This window comes from Rhizoctonia solani, chromosome 1, assembly GCF_016906535.1.
Source record: "Rhizoctonia solani chromosome 1, complete sequence".
NCBI classification, from domain to species: Eukaryota; Fungi; Basidiomycota; class Agaricomycetes; order Cantharellales; family Ceratobasidiaceae; genus Rhizoctonia; species Rhizoctonia solani.
This window is the reverse complement of record NC_057370.1, coordinates 151,492-169,733: the sequence shown is the minus strand read 5'-3', so window position 1 is coordinate 169,733 and position 18,242 is coordinate 151,492. Positions and strand designations below refer to the sequence as shown.

The following is an 18,242-nucleotide window of genomic DNA, read 5'->3' as shown; positions in this document are numbered from 1 at the left end:
TCCGCGTGGATACGGATTATAAAAACAGAGCGTGCAAGGTCGTCAGCCTCCATCGTCTCGTCTGCTTTCTGCACTCTAGTTCGCTCTTCTCTTGCCCTCCAGCACCCACTCTCACTCTTTTATTTCTTTGATAACCATGTCTCTCCTTCGCATTGCTGGTGCTGCCGCTGTTTTCCTGTCTCTGGGACTGTTGGCTCGCGCAGCTCCTATTGGTCTTGGTGTCCTCGGGGATATTACCATTGGGGTGCTTGCATCGAAAGATGCTGTTTCTTGCGCGTTGAACAAGCTCATCGTGGAGCTTGACATTGTTGCCAAGCTCAATGCATGCCGTGAGTAACGTTTATACGTTTACCTTGATGCTTTCTAACCATGTCACTTCGTAGTCGACCTCACCTCCATTGCAGAGGTACAGGCTGCTCTGCGCGTCTGTGTTGACGCTATCAAGCTGTGCACCGAAGAGCTCCTCAGCATTGGAGTTGTTGCGGACATCGATGCTCGTGCCAAGGCAGATATAGTCGCAACCGTTGCTGCTATTATCACTGTGAGCTATTTCCTATTGTCAAGAAATAGTTATCGTGTTTAACCACTTTTATAGCTCTTTTTGAAGGTCTGCCTTCAGATCTCCCTCAAGTTCGGTGTTGCAGTTGTTGCCACCGTTGTTGCCGAGGTCGATGTCTGCATCAAAGCTTTGTTGGTTTCCCTGAACATTTGCATTGACGGTATCATTGTTTTGGTTGTTAAAGCGTGAGTATCCAACTTGGTAGTTGACTTTTAGTTTTCCTAACGATTATCTGTAGAATTACCTCGGTTTCAGTCGGCTTGTTCGCTGATGTTGGCCTCCGTCTTTGCGCCAGCATTTTTGCTAGTCTCGGTGTTACCGCCAATGTCGGCGCAGCTGTTGGCCTCTAAGCGAAGTGATATGTTCGGGTTCGCTTGATCTATATTTGGGCAATAGATAGAGCTAGAAAGATGTCATGTTCATTACACTCTCATACATGTAACGTGTGTGTGTTAATCATAATTACTATACTCTCAGCATTGGTCTGAACGGCATAAGGTGTTCCTTAATCTTGATTGATCTACGAATCATTTTACATCATTTTTGAACGTTGATAAAGTTAAGCAAATATGCTGCTATCAAGTTGCAATGTATGAATATGTGAACTCGTTCAGTTGCCTACGAGTATAAATAATATGTATAAGTCCTTTGACTCGGTTATCTAAGTATCTGATGCCTTGGCTCAATCTCACCCTGCATGTCGGGAATGTGGCGCAGGCGTCGAACCTCCCCCACCTATGTCCATATCAGTCATTTTTACTCAGAAATGTGTTCAAATTAATCGCCAATGTATTACAGCCGAGACGTCTCGAAAGCTAAAACAAGCTGGGCACCCTTGATCAGGTTCCTCGATCAGCCTAAATTGCAAATTGTCGCTGCTTCTTTCTTTTCTCATCCACGACCAAGACGCGCTAGTCCCGGGCCCAGAACTCAGATTCGGTGACTCGGCGCGGGCGTAAAACACGATGCAGGGAGTATATAACAAGACGCGGGACTGAGAGGAAAGAGCAAAAATCTCTCTAGTCGTTCTTTCTCTACACTCACTCTCATTATCACCATGCTCGCATTCAGCCGCCTCACCAGCATTCTCTTCTTTGTTCTTTCCCTTGGCTTCTTGGCCTGTGCTGCTCCCACCAGCAGCTCCCAAGGACTCGCCGTTCGCGATGTCAATGTCGATGCCTCTGTTATGCTCGACGCGTGTGTGGATGTCAAGGCTAAGATCCAAGCTCACGTCGATGCTTGTGGTATGTGCAATCGTTTGTTTTATCTTCGACCGATTGCTCATTTGTGTTGTAGCCAATGTCAATGGCCTTGTCGAAGCCACCGTGTTGATCAACAAGGTAGTAGCAGATGTCCAAGTTGTCGTTGCCCTTGCCCCAAGGTTACCGTCGGCGCCAACGTCTCGGCTGATATCAAAGCCAAGATTGCCGCCGAACTTGCCATCATTGTCAAGGTGAGCTAGCTCATCCTAACTTTTAGAGCTACGCTAACATTATCTACTAGCTTATTGTCAAAATCTCTGCTGTGCTCGTTGCCAAGCTCGGTGCCTCTGTCGCTCTTGCCCTTTGTGTTCAACTCGATGCAGTAGTCAAGGTTCTTCTCTCTCCCTTGATGTCTGCGTGTCTGGTGTTCTTGCTCTGGTCATCAAGCTGTGAGCTCTGCTTTATTATTTCTTTTCACTCTATTCTAATGCCTAGTCTTTCTAGCGTGGTTGACATTGACGTCAACGTCCTCCTCAACCTTAACCTTTACTTGATCGCTCAAACTTGTGGTCTTATCAAAGTCTCTATTGTTACTGGTGTCAAGGCCGTAGTTGGTGCTGGTGTAGGTGTTGCTCTCTAAATGGTTCTTATATAGTTGCGTCGAGCATGGTGATGATGTTTGTATACGTACATCTACGTATAATTCTATAAATTTTTTCTGCTTCACATTATCGGCGTTGTTTGACTCTTTAAATCTGGGGGATTGTAAGACGTCCAAGTAATCGAGTCTGACTAATACTCATAAGCATTGATGTCATACTCAATGCGAAGGCTGAATTACTGTCTCTATACACACAGTACAGCGTTTACTCCTCCATTCTTTGCGTATTAATGGAGGCGCTTGATAGCTTTGTTTGTCTGTAATCGTGATATCTTGAGATCACAACTTTGTTGATCGAGATACAACCGAGGTCCGGTAACGTGATCCGTTTTCGCTAAATTAAGGCGGCCTCGTTGATCCGTAACTACACTCTGTTTGTTCAGACTATGAACATCTATCATCGTTCTTGTCAGGTGCCTCGCCTTCACGGAGACCTATCAGCGCGGCAGGAGACGATCGTGCAGGGTGGAATCACTGGTACATGAATATATGTGGAATCCCTATTGGACAGGGGTGAAAGTATCGCGGCTCCATCGAGGACCACACGGTCACGTGACGGTCACGGCGCGTCGCGCACCCTAATAGTTTTGTCCCTGATTTTCGTATTCCCTACATTTCTTTTCTTTTCGTTCCCCGCACCCTCACCGAAAAGACCGTTTCTTGGCATTCTAAATCAGTTTCACTATGAACATATGACAATATCTCCCTTGACTCTAAGCCCTCATTCATTCCCCCCACCCATTCTTTCGATATTTACATTCCTTTTGGTGGTCATGCTCGCGTTTACCCGCCTCACCAGCGTCATCTTTTTCGTTCTCTCTTTGAGCTGGTTGGTTTGCGCGCTTCCTAGGCCTACACCTGTGATGCATGGTCAAAAACCTGGAACGGCGCATGCACTTTCGGTGCGTGGACACCATGAGGGTGCAGGAAATATAAAGGTCTTGCTGGGTGCCGTAGTCGATCTCAAAGCCAAGGTTGTTGCTCGTGCTGATGTGATCAGTAAGCTCTACCCCCCCCCCTTTCATATATATCTCTAATAAGAAAAATTCAACTCGTCGGGTGGGTTTGCTATGACAGGTAACATCCAAATCGGCGCTCACGTCCAAGCCCAAGCCGAGGTAGACCGCCTGATCGCCGATATCGAGCTCTGCTCGAGTACGATCGCCGAATTGAAAACCCTGAACATCGACGCTCAGTTAAAAGCTTCGATCGCCGGACACGTTCTCGTTATCATCAAGGTTCGTCTGATTTAATCTTCCGATCGAGTATACGTTTTTGATCGTGTTGCGAATGTATTTTGTATCCACAGGCTATTATTAAAATCTGCGGTTCACTCAGTGTCAAGTTTGGAATCCAAGTGTTCTTCGAGGTTTTCGCCAAACTTGACGCGAGTTTGAAAGTTTTGCTTCGTGGGCTTGATGGATGTATGGATGGCTTCCTTGTGATCCTTGCCAAACTGTGAGTCTATCGTTGAATTGCAGCGGCGTTGTACGTTTGGGACTGAATGTTATTTGTGGTTTTTGTAGGTTGGTGGAGGCTGATATGAGAGCGCTTGCCGAGGCTAAACTTATTCTCTGCCATGATATGTTGGTTCTGATTCGCGCTGCCGTCGGGATCGTGATTGGTGCTTAACTTGGCGCGAGGGGGACTTTATTTGGGGATATTTTATCATTTTTATAGTGTGTGCTAAATTCATACAATATTGATTAATTGCTTCTCAATCATCACGGGTCCTTGAACCAACCATCGTAAGGAGAAATGGTTTACCTGAGGGTGAGGCGAAGAATTAAATTTGAATTATTCGCATACTCCGTTTGAATCTTGGGTTTCTCTCGGGTTCATGTTGGGCTCGCATGTTGTGTTCATATTTCTCAACTGAGGCTAGGCATACGACCTCTCGTTTCCAATAGTTGACCATATATGCGGGTGTATACACACGCCCTGAGGTCGTCTTCAGAATGGGGTCGTGCGGTTCTGCGGGCTACGTACCATCTCTTGCTCATCGTCTGAATTTATCCTATGGAAATCTCATATATGGTGGTGGTCATAGACACACAACGTCACCGGAACTTACTGAAACTAACATGTAATCGAGTCAAGCGACAATACATAGGCGCTCGTTCTATGTTTCGGCTATATTTGCGCCTGTAAAGGTATATAGATACGGGTTTTCTCATCTCGGTTGTATCTGATATCTCATCCTCTTACCTTTATCTGTCTTTGCTACTTTTTGACTTGTTCCCTGTTTGATTTATCTTTTCTACTCCAAAGCTTTCTATGTGTATGCGTGTATTCTCCCTTCCATAACTTCAATATACGATGCCTACACAACTAACATTGATTTATGAGAGGATATCAACATCAGAGATGTATTGCGTGAAGTAACAAAATAACATGCAGCGGCGCATGCGACAAGATGCGTGGGCACTGGTGGTAACTTATATATAAAGTCCCAAGTTAATTCAGTGCCAGAAGTTTATCGGAAGCCATTTCAGCCATTGTCAGAATTGCGCCAATGGGGTTCCCTGCTGGGAGACTTGGCATACTTCCAGCGTCAAGGACATACAGGTTTTCTATGATTGGTGTAATTAAGACGAAGCGTCACTTGTGCAACGGGAAAAATGCTTACCGGTGTTCCATACTTTCAGATTGGGGTCAACAACCGATGTAGAGGAATTTGTTCCTAAACGAGTAGATCCTACCCAGTGATTCGAACCGGCTACCGTGCTTGCCACTTGATGCATCGGGTCAATGTTATGGTTTATATCGCCACAAGGCAGATCAACTCACCATGGTTTTCAATTGTGGTACTGGTTAGGTTTGGATAGGCCAACATCAAGTTCGAGACTATTGTACGAGTTGAGTTCTTTACTTATCAATGTAACCAGATCACATACCATTCTTATATGATGCAATTACATCATTAGCGGCAGCAATCAGCGCATCTATATCGCCCCTTGTCTGGAGCCATGGTCTACTAATCAGGTGAGAGAACGGTTGGTCTGGGAAGGGTTTTGTGGCCCAATCATTTCAAATACCTTCCACTCGGATTCTTTCCTAAGTGGGACACCAGCCTTGGTTCCAGGTAAAGCTTGCCAAGCTCCGAGAGCCCCACTGGCCAATAAATCACCTTCGGAGCTACCATTTTCAGGATAGCCTGTGTATTACAGACACCCCTTTGGGATTAGATGTCAGCTGGCCAATCGTGCGGTGGGGCTCTGGAAGCTCGGCTGAGCTTGGGGAGTGCACTATATTGCTCCTGAGCGCTCCCCAGCAAAACTCATTCTTGCCAAGTTTGGGATCCTGCGCTCGAATGCTATCAGCGTATATTGCATCAATTTTCCTCATATTGTACTCGTAAGTTTGCTCTGGGTCAGGACGATTCCACAGAGTTACTCTTTCGGCCACGAAAAACTGCAACAACCAAGCTAGGGAAGTTTCACAACATGATAAAATACATTTTAAGTGAGGAGAAGAAACCTATTATCAGCGAAATCTTCAAAATGCTGCCGGATCCCAATATCGAGCTGAAAGGTAGCGAGAAGCGGAAATCATCCAAATGGCTTAGAGAAGATCACTCTGCCGATACAAGACCTTTGGAAATCGTGGATCTTTATACTGGTATTACCCTTCTATTAATCGGCAAGAACTCCGGCAATCGATGGGTGGCTAATGCAAATGTCCGGATGCTGGCCATTAGTGGCAAATTCCGCGTCTTCTATGCTCGGAAGACGATACCGATTACTGGTTGGACAAGTTGATTACAGTCTTATCCTAAGTCTATCTTCATTACTGTGGGTAAATATTGTTAGGATTTATCTAAGACTATATGAGACAGCAGGCCGTGCTTCATTTGTGGCTTGCTCGGCACCCGGGAGCGCATGGTCGCGAGTACTCTTCATCTTAAGTTTAGTTTATTTCACAAGCCGCATCATATGGATGCATGTAGTGGCTTGATCCGACTCTTCAGCATGTCGTTCCAGAACATCGCCTTGCCATCTCGTCTGTCCGGAAACTGAGCATACTAGTGTTTGTTCTTGCGGTCATGGGGCGCCTCTCAGTGAGTATATAACCAGCTGCGGTTATACCAGTTTATTTATCAATCTCCTAGTAGGTCCGACTGAAGATGGCTTCACTTCGTTGGCTCTTGTATGCTATTCCATTTGCGATTGCCATGGGTGCTGCAGTATGCGCGGTGCCACTACCACCTGTTCTTACCATGGCTGTTCCCCCAATTCTCTCCCCTCCGCCCGAGGACGCTCTTAAATTTATACTTGCCTCAATTCCAGATCTCATTAACCGTTTGGCCAAAAGCGATACAGATGCCTTTTTTGAAGATTTTCTGAAGCTTTTGAACGCCTTCATCAGTGCCTTTCAAGCCCTCCCCATTCGTCTTGACTCATCTTCTAGTTCAAGATTTGGCACCACTTCGCCACTGTCCATGATAGACTTTAACACACTAATGACAAAGGCTGCCATGGAACTCTCTTCGCACAGCATTCCCGCTAACCAGACATTGAGGGGTGTTACGTCCAATCCCATTCGTAAACTTATCGTGGTATGTCTTCATCATAATGTAATGTAGTAAAATGGTGTACAAACTGAATATCGTACAGGGAATGACCAATGCCTGCGCACTCTCCGCCAACCGGTTTGGGCCTGATACTTCCAAATATCAGCTCGCGATGCTGGACACCAATATCAGTCCCTTTTTGGGAGCATTTTCTAGCGCAACTGGATCGAATCCGACTGAGTTCGTGCCACAGGAGTGAGTATCTTGCATTGGATCGTATGACTGCATTGTTAACATACTCTGACACCAGTGTGGATGCCATGATGAATCTTAGAAACTGCTTCCCGAGCACTGCCAAACTGTTTTCTTCTGGTGCTTAATCCCACTACTGTTATTACTAATGTCCATATCACGCGGGCGACACAGGTCATTCTCGTGTTCGATCATTATAACTAAACAAAGCTGAACGTATCAGTTGTATCTATATCTCTATTCGTTCGCGATTGCAACCTGTAGCTTATGGTGCAAAATAAAATAAAATAAAGATGATAAAGCGATGATAAATGAATTCATCTCCTGCATCTAGCAAATCCAACAGGGGGGCAATTTGGTGCATAGAGCTCAATTACATGTAATTAAAAAAAGACCGTGCTTCCCGTAACCTTAGTATGATATCTCGAAAGGACCTAATACCAATGTGATGAGCATCCACGTCTTTGAGAAGTTGCCTACCAGGTCTGCTGCAGAAAGCAATGAGATAGCCAAGGGCACTCCAGCAGTTTGTCAGTGCTCTGCAGGCCAACCCTTCTTTTGTTTCGTACTATTTCGATGTTACTGAATTCATACCCATTTGCCTCGGAGGATAAATACATGCCGAACATTGATCGCATCCAATCGAGCGGCAAGCCACCCAATCGGATGATGATTTGTCATCAGCCACAAGCTTCCCAATTGCAGTGATCGACCGCGTTTGTCACTACCGCCCACAACGAACCGAGCAGGCATGGTTTTCACCTATATGATCAGTTGGGCGGCAAAAGTCGCCCATAGCCACCTACTTCGAAAAGAGCCTACCATTTGCCAGTATACGCCGTGTTATTTGATAAACCAAACCACTGACCTGGATTCGGGACATCAGCCCAGTTCGACGACTGGCGACTCCTTGGCAGAGACTCCTGACAAGACCATGTGGTCGCTTCTATCGATTCGTGAGATATTTGGTAATAAATGGGTAGCTAATGCAAATCTCCCGATAATGGATATCAGTAGCTAATACCACATCTTCTGTGCTCAGGAAGAGATGTCGATCGCTCATCAGACGATTTGATGTTAGCCTTATTTTTCGGCTATCTCCAATAGCCAGAAGTGCATGGTACCGGTTATATTGAACGCTCAAGTTGAGCTTCTTGCCAGATTCATATTACATAGGTGTATGTATTGGCTCAATCTGACCCTTCAGCATGACGGGCCAAGGTATTCTTCGACTTCTCATCTTTGCGGATATCACTTATATTAACAAGCGTGTACAATTCTACAAATATTACGCATTTTCGAGTGAGCACATAACTACTCTACGTTATACCACTATGCTCATCAGACTCTTCGTCGATCTCTACAGGTATTCTTTCTTTCCACCGATTCTTTTATATTATTCCGTTTGCGATTGCTGTGGGTGCCATGGTGTGCGTAGTACCTCTTCAACCCGTTGACCACAGTCCCGAGGGGGTCGCTGATCTGGTTGGCAGTACCACGAATCAGGCCAGCGGCTACCTGACGGTTAGGGGGACATTGGCTGAAAGACAAAGAGGAGATATATACATCACCATGATACGTCTACCTATCCACTTCTCCTAGTCTTGCGCTTCTTTGACCGCCTCACTGTCAGTCCCCGTGGTAATGCTCCTTCTAACTCGAGTCCTGACCTTACTTCGGAAACGTTTTGCAGCCTAATCATCGTAGTCACCTCACAAATCTCTTCTCAAATCTCTCCCCTTGATCCAGATACAAAGGCCGCTGCATCCGTACATGTCCGCAATTTCATCTCACTAGGTCCCATTTGATTATATTGCACACGGACGCGGCCTGAATATCATGCAAGGAATGGCTAACGCTTGCACATTTACATCTTCGATCAATCAGTCTGGTTTCAACCCCACCAACTCCAAGTTCCAGACTATGGAAATCCATATGAATAAGTTCATATAAGTATTTTCTCGTAAGGTTAATTTGACCCTGGCTGAGTCTACACCAAGAAGTAGGTATCTCAAACCAGATCATACGACCGCGCTACTGATACCTATAAATCCCAGTCCAGATGCTAAGAATTTCGCCAAGCGCTTCTCCGAGACTTCCAAATTATTCGTGTCCAATGCTTAGTTTCAAGTATCACCGTAGTAGCCAATCATGTTGAGCATCATTCTTCTTGTTCTTCCATTTTTGTATCCATGATTGAACGAAATTAAACATTTAAGCTCGCCTCCAATGGCTTCCGAGTGTATCGGCTTTCTTGGCTAGACACCTGCTTGTATTACTAAATTGGATACTGAAATGGGTGTGTGGTATACACATCTCAACTTGGGAATGAAGTGAAAAACTGTTCGCGTAATCATGAATTACACTTGATACATATGTAAATAATACTTACTTGGTCGCTTTTATATCACAACGCACGTTTCACTGCTATAAAGTGGCAAGACTTCTCATGAGGTTGAGTACTAATTCATGACTTTTGTTCCTTTCCAAGACAGTTGAGCTTCCTGGTTATCCTCGAATAAGAGACATCGACCACAAGTATAAGCGCAAGTGCGCCAACCCATCGGAAGCATCGGCCAGGAGTATTATTCAATTATAGTGCGCACTGTGCATCATGCCAATGCTCCGGGGTTTATTACAAGACACAAACAATTGCTTGATCAGCTTATGCATACCATCCGCTTTATTAACAACAATATCTCATAAAACGTAGCCTCGAACCAAACAGTTCTTAAATAAATATCGGGAGCCTATCAAGGAAAGCATGAGCAACAGATCATTCGAGTGGACAGAGACCAGCAAGAAAGATATTGCAAGTAGACGATGTTCAAATTTAAAACCACTTACGTAGGGTTCAATCCCTGCCAATCAGCACCTTCTACCAGCTCTGGTTGTTGAATCAAAAACTCCAAGGGGGCCTCAACCAAATGTCCATGGATCTGTGATAACTTTGACTTGATAGTATCCAGGTCTAGCTCGGTCGCCAAGTGACCAGTCTTGACCCCTTTTGGGAAATAGTTCTGAGGAAGCCCGGGTGAGTGATTGAATTGTATAAAGTGTGACCAACGAACCTTGTATTCTGCCCAGCTGTGAACTACGTTGGTGGGTACCGTCTTGAACAACTCTGAGTGAATCTTCCGGTTCTTAAGTGCGGTACTGATCCAAAGGTCTTGAAATTGGTCTGACAATGGATCCATGACAGCATCATCTTCCCGGATCCCGAGTTCGCTTTGGTTCGGAATCGGCGCTGGACGCATAAACGATGTGACTGTGGGTTTGCCTCGGTCGCAATTTTGGGCGGAATGAGACCCAAATGTTCTAAACGATGCGTCAATTTAAGTAGAATTGAAGCAGAAGAGTACTGACCTCGGAAGAGTTTGCGTCGCAAGTGGCAGCAAATCGCGTAGCCACAAACTAGAACATATTACAGGTTGGGTACCGTAACCCAACTTCAAAATACGATACTCGCCTTTTGACCGTTCATTCTTGACTCTATTTCGTCTTGGTCTTCTACAACTAGCGCGATCTCGGAATCGCCATCCCTTTCTGACTGCGATCATTGATATTGGCCGAGCCCATCTGTTGTTCGAATGAGCAAAGCCAACAGCATTGGGTCATATATACGCACGATGACCCGGCGATCGTCGATAATCATAACCTACATCCGAAGTAGCCTGTTAGAGCCTAGATACGTTGGGGGACCAGCCTTCTGCCTACCTTTGAATGAACGTATAAAATTTCGGAAACATACCTATGCGATTCTCAGAAATCGGCCTGCTGGACCGTAGATGCATACACTCACGAGTCACGTTCCTCCTGCTCTGTTCCGTACCATTTTTCATCTTTCAAATTGTCTTATCCCTCAGCGTGTGCTGTGCAACACTGTCCGCCACACCCCGATCACCCCGTGTAGCTCCGCTCTCAAACTTCTTGACAGTTGCCGTGGCCACTTGAGATGATGGAGGAAAATCGACCTCTTCCACTACCTTTTGCGCATCCTTTCCCGTTGTTGCCGTCTCAGACAATTCCATTCCAAAGTCAGGTTGAGGCCCCTGAATTTTGACCTTTTCCTGGTGCCAGTAGCCATCATCGCCGATCCACAGACGGGCCTGCGCGATTTGAGCCTCGTGGTACGTGACTCCCGAGTTCTGTTCCATCTCCTTGATAAACGATGCAGGCGAGTTGATACGGTCATAGGTGCGGAGGTGGTAGAAGCGAATGTAATCTCGCCTGCGTGTTGAGTAAGTACTGACGATAGAAATGATCGATAGTCACTCACGGTTCAAACCCTGCACGACGGATTTGTTCATAAATGCTATGGCCGCCACGATTAACTAGTAGAGGATTGGCCTCAATATCTTTGAATGAAACATTTTACGTACTGGTTCGATATTGTGCTGCCATGATAGTTTTGAGACCATTTTCATTTTTGATGTTACCAGCAAACCCAGGAACTTCGGGAATGATTACTATAACCTGGAAGGCAGGTGAGCGAATAGTCGATTCACATTCAAGCAAGACGTACCTTGAATTTTTTCCCACTATTTGCAGCTTCAATAATTCGTTCCACCAACGCCTTTGCGATTTGATTCTTCACTGGTCCGACATTACCCGTGTTTGAAATACTGCCCAGCATCAACAAAAATATGAGCCTCACATGTCTTGCTTACTTACAAGAATTGATTCTCAATGTAGATGAAATGCTGTGCCTCCCGAATAAGCTGGATATCTTTTTATAAATTAGTGTGGACCCCGGAGAAAATTAAACTGAACCAACAGGCTTGCTGGACGCTGTCCTCGGTCAGCACACCGTGGCTCCAATCGCCAACGCTGCGCACTACCTGTACTCGACAGGTTCCTGAGGGTGTGCGACCGCCATGTTCCGGGAATCCCTCCTCGCCTTGCCAGTATTGTTTGAACTGCCTTCCAATCTCGCGCCAACGCTCGAGATGAGGATGCCCTGTAGGAGAGAACTTGGATCAAATAGGATCGCAAGGATAAGGTTCAAACCTACGAGATACAGGTTGTTCGGGCTCCGCTTCAACGTTGTGAGGTAATGCCAGCCAGTCGACATTCCTATATTATTTCGTCAGCGTGGTTCTGAGTCAACTTCGAGTACATACGGCCGCTTCTTATACTATAGTGCACAATCAGCAAGGCCACTTTGATATCTATTGAATGGACGACATACCTTCCGAAGCTTTACCTCATTCCATCGTTCAATAAAATGCTGCACGATGTCCAGTACAACGGGCCCGATCAATGTCATGTGGACGTCGTGCCATGGCATACGGCCAATTTCGAGAGAGGATATCTGGGTGTTGACGTAGTGGTCAACTTGTTGGAAATCAAGAACCCGAGCATTATTGTAGTCTTGGCCAGGGAATAAGGTCCTCGAAAAGTCCGTGGGATGACAGTCGGATAATGGGCTGCCGAGGCGGTAAGAAACCGAGGTTGACGATTTAGGTAATAACTTACTGGTTGTGAGTGTCCCAGCGCCCAAAGCACGCATCCAGGCCACCAATACACGCCCGCTTATTGTCCACAACGACAACTTCTCATGGTGACTCCAGAATTGAACGGCCGAGTCCGAACCGATATGGTCCGGATGTCGCAGACACATAACGTTTTCGTGTAGCTCGTTCAGGGCGTTCTTGGTATGCCGGCTCGATAGCGTCATTGTCTGAGTTACTTCTTTGTATACGATAACGTAGATCTTGACGCCCTGCTCAGCTTTGCGATGCAACAATCGGTCCAACCGCCATTCTTGGTTGTCGCGGGAGGTCGGCGGAGGTACATTTCTGGAGAAAGCCACCAATCGAGGATGAAGATGCATTCTTTGGCCGAGTCCAGAATCTCTGATAATGCCCAAAAGTAATCTAAGTTGACGTAGATCAGAATTGTAAATGACATTACTAGTAGATATTATTTTTATTACCATGCCCATCTATGTGCCTACCCGACCATGATAAATGGGACATAATAAAGTAGTTTGAGCACATTAGCTCACCATTTCACAGTGTTGTTATCTCGTATGTCTGCAAAGCTTTGGAAACGATGGCTCTGGCGAATTTCCTCACGGATACGGTCATGTTCTATTTCTTCGGGGTCATCGTGCCGATCTTGTTTGGTGGTCGGTTTAGTCTCAATATTGCTTATTGACTTATAGTGACTTACGATTGGGGTTGAAGAAACCTAGTGGCGTGGGATTTAACTCTCATTCGAGTCTTCACAGTGAGCGACCCTCAGACTCACCTCTAAGCTCGGCTTTCGTCCTCCAGAGGCCTTCCTTGATTCTTAAAAAGGACATTTCAAATTAATGATTGTACGGGGAGGTGAAGTTCGGTACTGTACGTACAAACCGCCGAGAGATTAAATACCACGAACTCAGATGGCAGCCCGATGCGGTGCCGTCAGTTGTACGAAAGCGTCAAGAGCGTTACGTTACGGCTGGGCGCTTGCACCGGCACAGCCTGGCTCAGTTGGCCAAATTCGCCCGGTGTTGGCAAATACCGGCACGCGAAAACCACCTTCAGATCATTGGCTCTGAAATTATTATGCGCCAAGGACAAATCTCCCTAAAGTTTAGGGAATGCTTTATTGTTAGATTTTTGAACATTAGCAAAGTCTAGTTTTTCATAGACGAACGAATCTGACTCTAACCAGATCGAGCCAAATACAACAGAGTCACAAACATACTGTTTGACGATTCAGTTCGAGCAGCGTCATTGTTGAATCACTCACTCTCAACGGTTCTTGACCACTAGAAATAGTTATTGAACTCATCATCAGGATGGTCAAATGGCCGTAAATCCGTTCGATTCAATTTCACACAGATCAAATGAACCTGGTTTGCTCTGTTTAAGATTAACGTTACCCTGAGACTCTAAGCGAAAATATTGAGGGTATATTTTCTCGTCATCTGTGACTAACTAATTCATTTGGCGCACGTCCAATTGAAATATATCCGAGCAATGACTCTCGCCCTGATATCAAGACTTTTTCATTGTGAAAGGGAGTCAGTCAATTTGGTGTACACGCTGGGTACATGCGCATATGCTCTAACCGCATCCGTTCTCACAAGATGAATTAGCTATCCCGACTCAGGTGTTCAATCCTCACATAGCTACCACCGGATCGGGACTAACTTTGACCACCTTATACGCATCAATTCGGCCTCTATAAGGTACTTCCACCGACTCAGACAAGATAACTCATACTGTATTAGATAAGATACAGGGACAAGTACTAAAAATAATGCTCAATTTGTGAAGTCGATGGGGACTTGGCCGAATTTGTTCAAACAAAGCAATCGAGACGAGCTGCAATCTGGTAGTGGCCCAGTGTGGACTCCCCCGGCGTTGGGGCAAATTGAGTGGCTTCAAGTTGAAAACATCCCACATCGCTCCGTGGAGCCAGACACAGGTGTTAGTCGGGGGTTTATTGTAGTTGTGCACAAAGCCACCTTTTACGCTGGTGAGGGTATAGCCATCTCAATGAACCCCCGAGGTTCAGTGCCTCTTAAGTGTGACTATAATTACCTTTTCAACTTGGAGTCCGCTTCCTTGGGTTTGACCCGTTATACATTTTATGGTCAATAGTTGAAAAAATTCACTTCGCAGGGTCAAAAAATTCCCATCCACCACACTCAGGAAACAATCCTCTGCGTTTTAAACCAATTCGATAAACTCTTATAGTGGAATTTATTGAGACTAAAAGTACAGGATAAGTAACAGAGTCTACGACGCAGAGAGGCTTGGTAAAACGCCGAATTCGAGCTTTTCATCCTCAGTTGCGAGAACTTCATTTATTATTCCAGCTAAACGTATTCCGCCAAGCGCAAGTTGCTTCTCGACTAGTTTTTCATCATGAATGCGGCCAGTGTATTCCGTTCCATTGAGTTGCTGTGCTCCAAATGCAGTGAATTTAGATTCTACCCAGATCAAAAGAGGCTTACCACTGTATATTCCGCGTCTTTCATGTCCTCCACGCCTTTGAAATCGGGACGCCAAATGAATCCACACAACATTTCATGGGTTGGTGTAGCCCAGTAATAAGGGCACACAGGCAAGTCAGTCGGGTCCTCGAATGGAGGTTCAAATCCGAGGACCAGCTGGCTAATCCACGCCCGCCTTTGTATTGCGGACAGATGGTCCAGTCTTGATGCTCAATACCCCACCATCCGTAGATTCCTTCCAATACAATCCATCGGACAAGGGGGTCATAGTTGGAGCCAGTGAGTGCCGATTCGATACGTCTATTAAGCGCTAGAACCGATGGAGAAAGAGTCAAATTGAGGTTCGTTGGCAATGGGCTTGTGTAATTTGTGAGCAAATTGATCCGTTTTAGGATTAGGAAATCGTCCCATACGGCGTGCACGTCTGTATCAATGAGTAAGATAAAATAGAGGATGCAAATGAATCGAACCCACTGGTTTTATTATCACCATAAAGCACGGGTACTATGCTAAACATTTAGGGCGGAAAGCGAGTTAATTGGCAAACGGAACACACTATTATTAGCCCCCTTAAAAAGTCCAGCTCCATGGAAGGGCTGATGGATATCTCCAAGGAAATGGGTCAAGAAACGTAGTGAAATGTCTCGATCAACGCTGTTTATCATGTCAAACATTGATAGTAATCGCAGTGAATATGACCTACGAGGACGAAGGCTGAATGTTACGAGTCATGTTTACCGTAGCCGTGAGAATATTATTGGGGGATGTCCAACCCTTGGTACCAAATGAACAATCTTTGGGTGGGTTATCATCGACTCCATTCACAAAATGAAGACCAAAAGACCATCTAGATAATAGTTAGTTGAGCTCGTGTGGAGATAGACGCTTGCGAGACATACTTCCACTTATCACTTAATTTCTTGTCTTTTTTTATCTCGTCCGGCCATGACGCTACACTTGCGAGGTTGCAGGTGGTCAAGTTTTGTTTTAAAATGGAGCATACAGCTTCGCGTGCGGATGGTAAAAGGTGAATCTGTGCAATCGTTGCGGTGATTTTATGCCCTATCGAAGACATAAATCCCCCGAGATGCAAGGCACAGGAACCTATTCACCCACCTTCACTACCCCAACTCCATACTGGCGTTGCTAAAATAGCAGTCGATATGATTGCGAAAAGACGCATGAGAGCTCAGTACGTGTGGAAGGGTAAACATACCTCCCAAAAGGCACGGCTTTATATACTCTGTACTTTTATCAAGTGTCCACACAAGAAAAGGGTTCAGGCACCAGGGTTGGATATTTAAGGAAACTCCCCAAGCTTCGCTGTCAGAGAACTATGGAAGAGAATCTCGGAGCTTGAAGCACCGGGGCCGGCTATTCTAAGCCGCTGCCTATTCGGGACCAGAGGATATATGCATTACAGTATCTTCCCCATGATTGTCATCGGTTGATATATTAGGCATATTCATTTCAGACATAATTATACATCCATCGGTTGTCTCCAGTCATAAGGATTAATGGGATCTGGGATCTCAACCTTCAAAAATAATTCTAAAGTGTGCTAATTAAAATTGTTTTACTACCTGAGGCTTTCTAGGGGAGCTACTGTGCCCATGCTTTAGTGATGGTTCTGTAAAGGCATCACTCTCCCTTCAGAATTCGGGTGCAATTTATTGGTATGTTTGAATGTTTACAGATTGGATTTGCCTTATCTTGATATTCGGGGCCAGAGAGTGTATTCCTATGCGAATCAGTATACAACTTTGGATGATCTCTCTTTTCGGATTTTGTTTTGATATATAAATTGGTGGGGTTTTGCGACGGGACCCGTGGAGGCCGCAAAACTTATACTGGGCAGCCCAGGCAGGGACATGGACTGCCGCTTCCCACTTATGTTTTATATTTGTTCCAGTCTGATAATACCATGGCTCGGTGCTTGCGCCTCCAGCTACTTTCCTTCCTTACCACATCCTGCGAGCTCACTGTCGCTCGCAGTTTCACTCACCAGCTTCCCCCCTTTTTCTGTGAGTCCTACCCGCCCCCACCTCGACCCGTATACGGCGTAGTTCGGCCGCTCACCCTGCTCGCTCGGTGGCGCGGTCCCGCTGGCACCCCGGTTTGGCGTACCGCCTCTCCGCCTCTCACCCATGTTCACCCGCCGGTCCCGGTCGTATCACTTTCCCAGTGCATATATACCCCCCCTCTTCTCGGGCTGTACTGGCCTAAGGCTAAGTGAATCCTTAAGTAAATTACCAGTCTATTCAGTATGTGCCCTTGGCCAGCTTACGCATGTAAGCCGTCATTATGGACCAATATATTCACGTACAAAACTGAAGAGATTGGCTCAGTAAATAGCCGATTTCATGAGAGAAATTTCAGCCGGAAATTTTCCAATGAGAAAAGAGTGTATTTACATAATTTATTCTTGCAGCCAATGGACACGTATCCAGCACTCTGTGGGGGACAAGATGATGAAGAACTGCGTGTCGTTTTCAGTTAGAGTTGGCCTAAAAGGTAGTATGACCTACACCGATTTCTAGTATGCATACCAAAAAATACCGATCTACCAGCTCATTGATGATTCAAATTGTACTCTAAATGGTCGCTTTTCGAATATCGCAACGAATCCCGGTATCTTGTCCACATACAGTGGCGCGCGTACGTACATACAGTATTACTGTAGCAAACGAACTAAATATTCAAGGTGATTAAATTATCACCTATCATGCCTGAAAAACTGCTGGTAACTGGCGTCTCTACTCTCTATCTTGCTCCATCAGCCATCTCTGAAACCAACTCGTTCCTATCCTGGTCCCAGTGGGGGGCAGGGTTTTTGTTTTTATAGCCTTGGTTACTGATTCCCATTTTGATTACTAATATGTACATGAAAAGCACCCAAATAAGTTTCATTGTGAGTTCATATCCACATTCTGGTTCAGTTGGTTTGTGGTCAAATTGAATGCGCGGGATAGCTTGGTGTTCAAATCCAGCGATTCTATCCTCGATCAGGTGATACAGGTACGTCAAACACTCGGGTTTGAAATTCGATGTTCTTGGCTTTTGCAACAACTATATAAAGGGGCGCTCAGCATGACAGC

General features: G+C 45.6%; 7 protein-coding genes across 7 annotated transcripts; 4 read left to right on the top strand and 3 right to left on the bottom strand.

Moving 5' to 3' along the window:
• Window positions 1-136: 136 nt before the first annotated feature.
• On the top strand, window positions 137-909 carry RhiXN_03562 (uncharacterized protein; the record flags this gene model as incomplete). Its single annotated transcript, XM_043323379.1, has 4 exons — window positions 137-329; window positions 384-541; window positions 596-744; window positions 798-909. 4 exons carry the CDS (start codon window positions 137-139, stop codon window positions 907-909), a joined length of 612 nt encoding a protein of 203 aa, XP_043175798.1.
• Window positions 910-1,616: 707 nt separating this feature from the next.
• Window positions 1,617-2,401, top strand: RhiXN_03561 (uncharacterized protein; the record flags this gene model as incomplete). Its single annotated transcript, XM_043323378.1, has 5 exons — window positions 1,617-1,803; window positions 1,856-1,884; window positions 1,941-2,012; window positions 2,063-2,172; window positions 2,266-2,401. The coding sequence occupies 5 exons, from the start codon at window positions 1,617-1,619 to the stop codon at window positions 2,399-2,401; spliced, it is 534 nt and encodes a 177-aa protein (XP_043175797.1).
• Window positions 2,402-3,195: 794 nt separating this feature from the next.
• On the top strand, window positions 3,196-4,054 carry RhiXN_03560 (uncharacterized protein; the record flags this gene model as incomplete). Its single annotated transcript, XM_043323377.1, has 4 exons — window positions 3,196-3,421; window positions 3,500-3,660; window positions 3,732-3,880; window positions 3,949-4,054. 4 exons carry the CDS (start codon window positions 3,196-3,198, stop codon window positions 4,052-4,054), a joined length of 642 nt encoding a protein of 213 aa, XP_043175796.1.
• Window positions 4,055-4,879: 825 nt separating this feature from the next.
• RhiXN_03559 (GMC oxidoreductase) lies at window positions 4,880-5,770 on the bottom strand (the record flags this gene model as incomplete). The annotated part of the gene is made up of 6 exons (XM_043323376.1): window positions 4,880-4,995; window positions 5,052-5,156; window positions 5,213-5,269; window positions 5,320-5,383; window positions 5,461-5,560; window positions 5,595-5,770. The coding sequence occupies 6 exons, from the start codon at window positions 5,768-5,770 to the stop codon at window positions 4,880-4,882; spliced, it is 618 nt and encodes a 205-aa protein (XP_043175795.1).
• A 98-nt stretch (window positions 5,771-5,868) lies between these two features.
• Window positions 5,869-7,315, top strand: RhiXN_03558 (uncharacterized protein; the record flags this gene model as incomplete). Its single annotated transcript, XM_043323375.1, has 6 exons — window positions 5,869-6,169; window positions 6,261-6,334; window positions 6,393-6,482; window positions 6,537-6,980; window positions 7,039-7,190; window positions 7,246-7,315. 6 exons carry the CDS (start codon window positions 5,869-5,871, stop codon window positions 7,313-7,315), a joined length of 1,131 nt encoding a protein of 376 aa, XP_043175794.1.
• A 2,715-nt stretch (window positions 7,316-10,030) lies between these two features.
• Window positions 10,031-13,497, bottom strand: RhiXN_03557 (phospholipase; the record flags this gene model as incomplete). The annotated part of the gene is made up of 19 exons (XM_043323374.1): window positions 10,031-10,207; window positions 10,259-10,505; window positions 10,554-10,601; window positions 10,679-10,737; window positions 10,816-10,845; window positions 10,905-10,938; window positions 10,990-11,029; window positions 11,092-11,417; window positions 11,467-11,521; window positions 11,570-11,663; window positions 11,713-11,812; window positions 11,862-11,916; window positions 11,965-12,147; window positions 12,202-12,263; window positions 12,311-12,324; window positions 12,379-13,102; window positions 13,198-13,309; window positions 13,365-13,382; window positions 13,443-13,497. 19 exons carry the CDS (start codon window positions 13,495-13,497, stop codon window positions 10,031-10,033), a joined length of 2,433 nt encoding a protein of 810 aa, XP_043175793.1.
• A 1,429-nt stretch (window positions 13,498-14,926) lies between these two features.
• On the bottom strand, window positions 14,927-16,327 carry RhiXN_03556 (S1/P1 nuclease; the record flags this gene model as incomplete). Its single annotated transcript, XM_043323373.1, has 8 exons — window positions 14,927-15,091; window positions 15,145-15,319; window positions 15,367-15,568; window positions 15,619-15,648; window positions 15,701-15,798; window positions 15,848-15,991; window positions 16,044-16,206; window positions 16,261-16,327. 8 exons carry the CDS (start codon window positions 16,325-16,327, stop codon window positions 14,927-14,929), a joined length of 1,044 nt encoding a protein of 347 aa, XP_043175792.1.
• Between the last annotated feature and the right edge of the window lie 1,915 nt (window positions 16,328-18,242).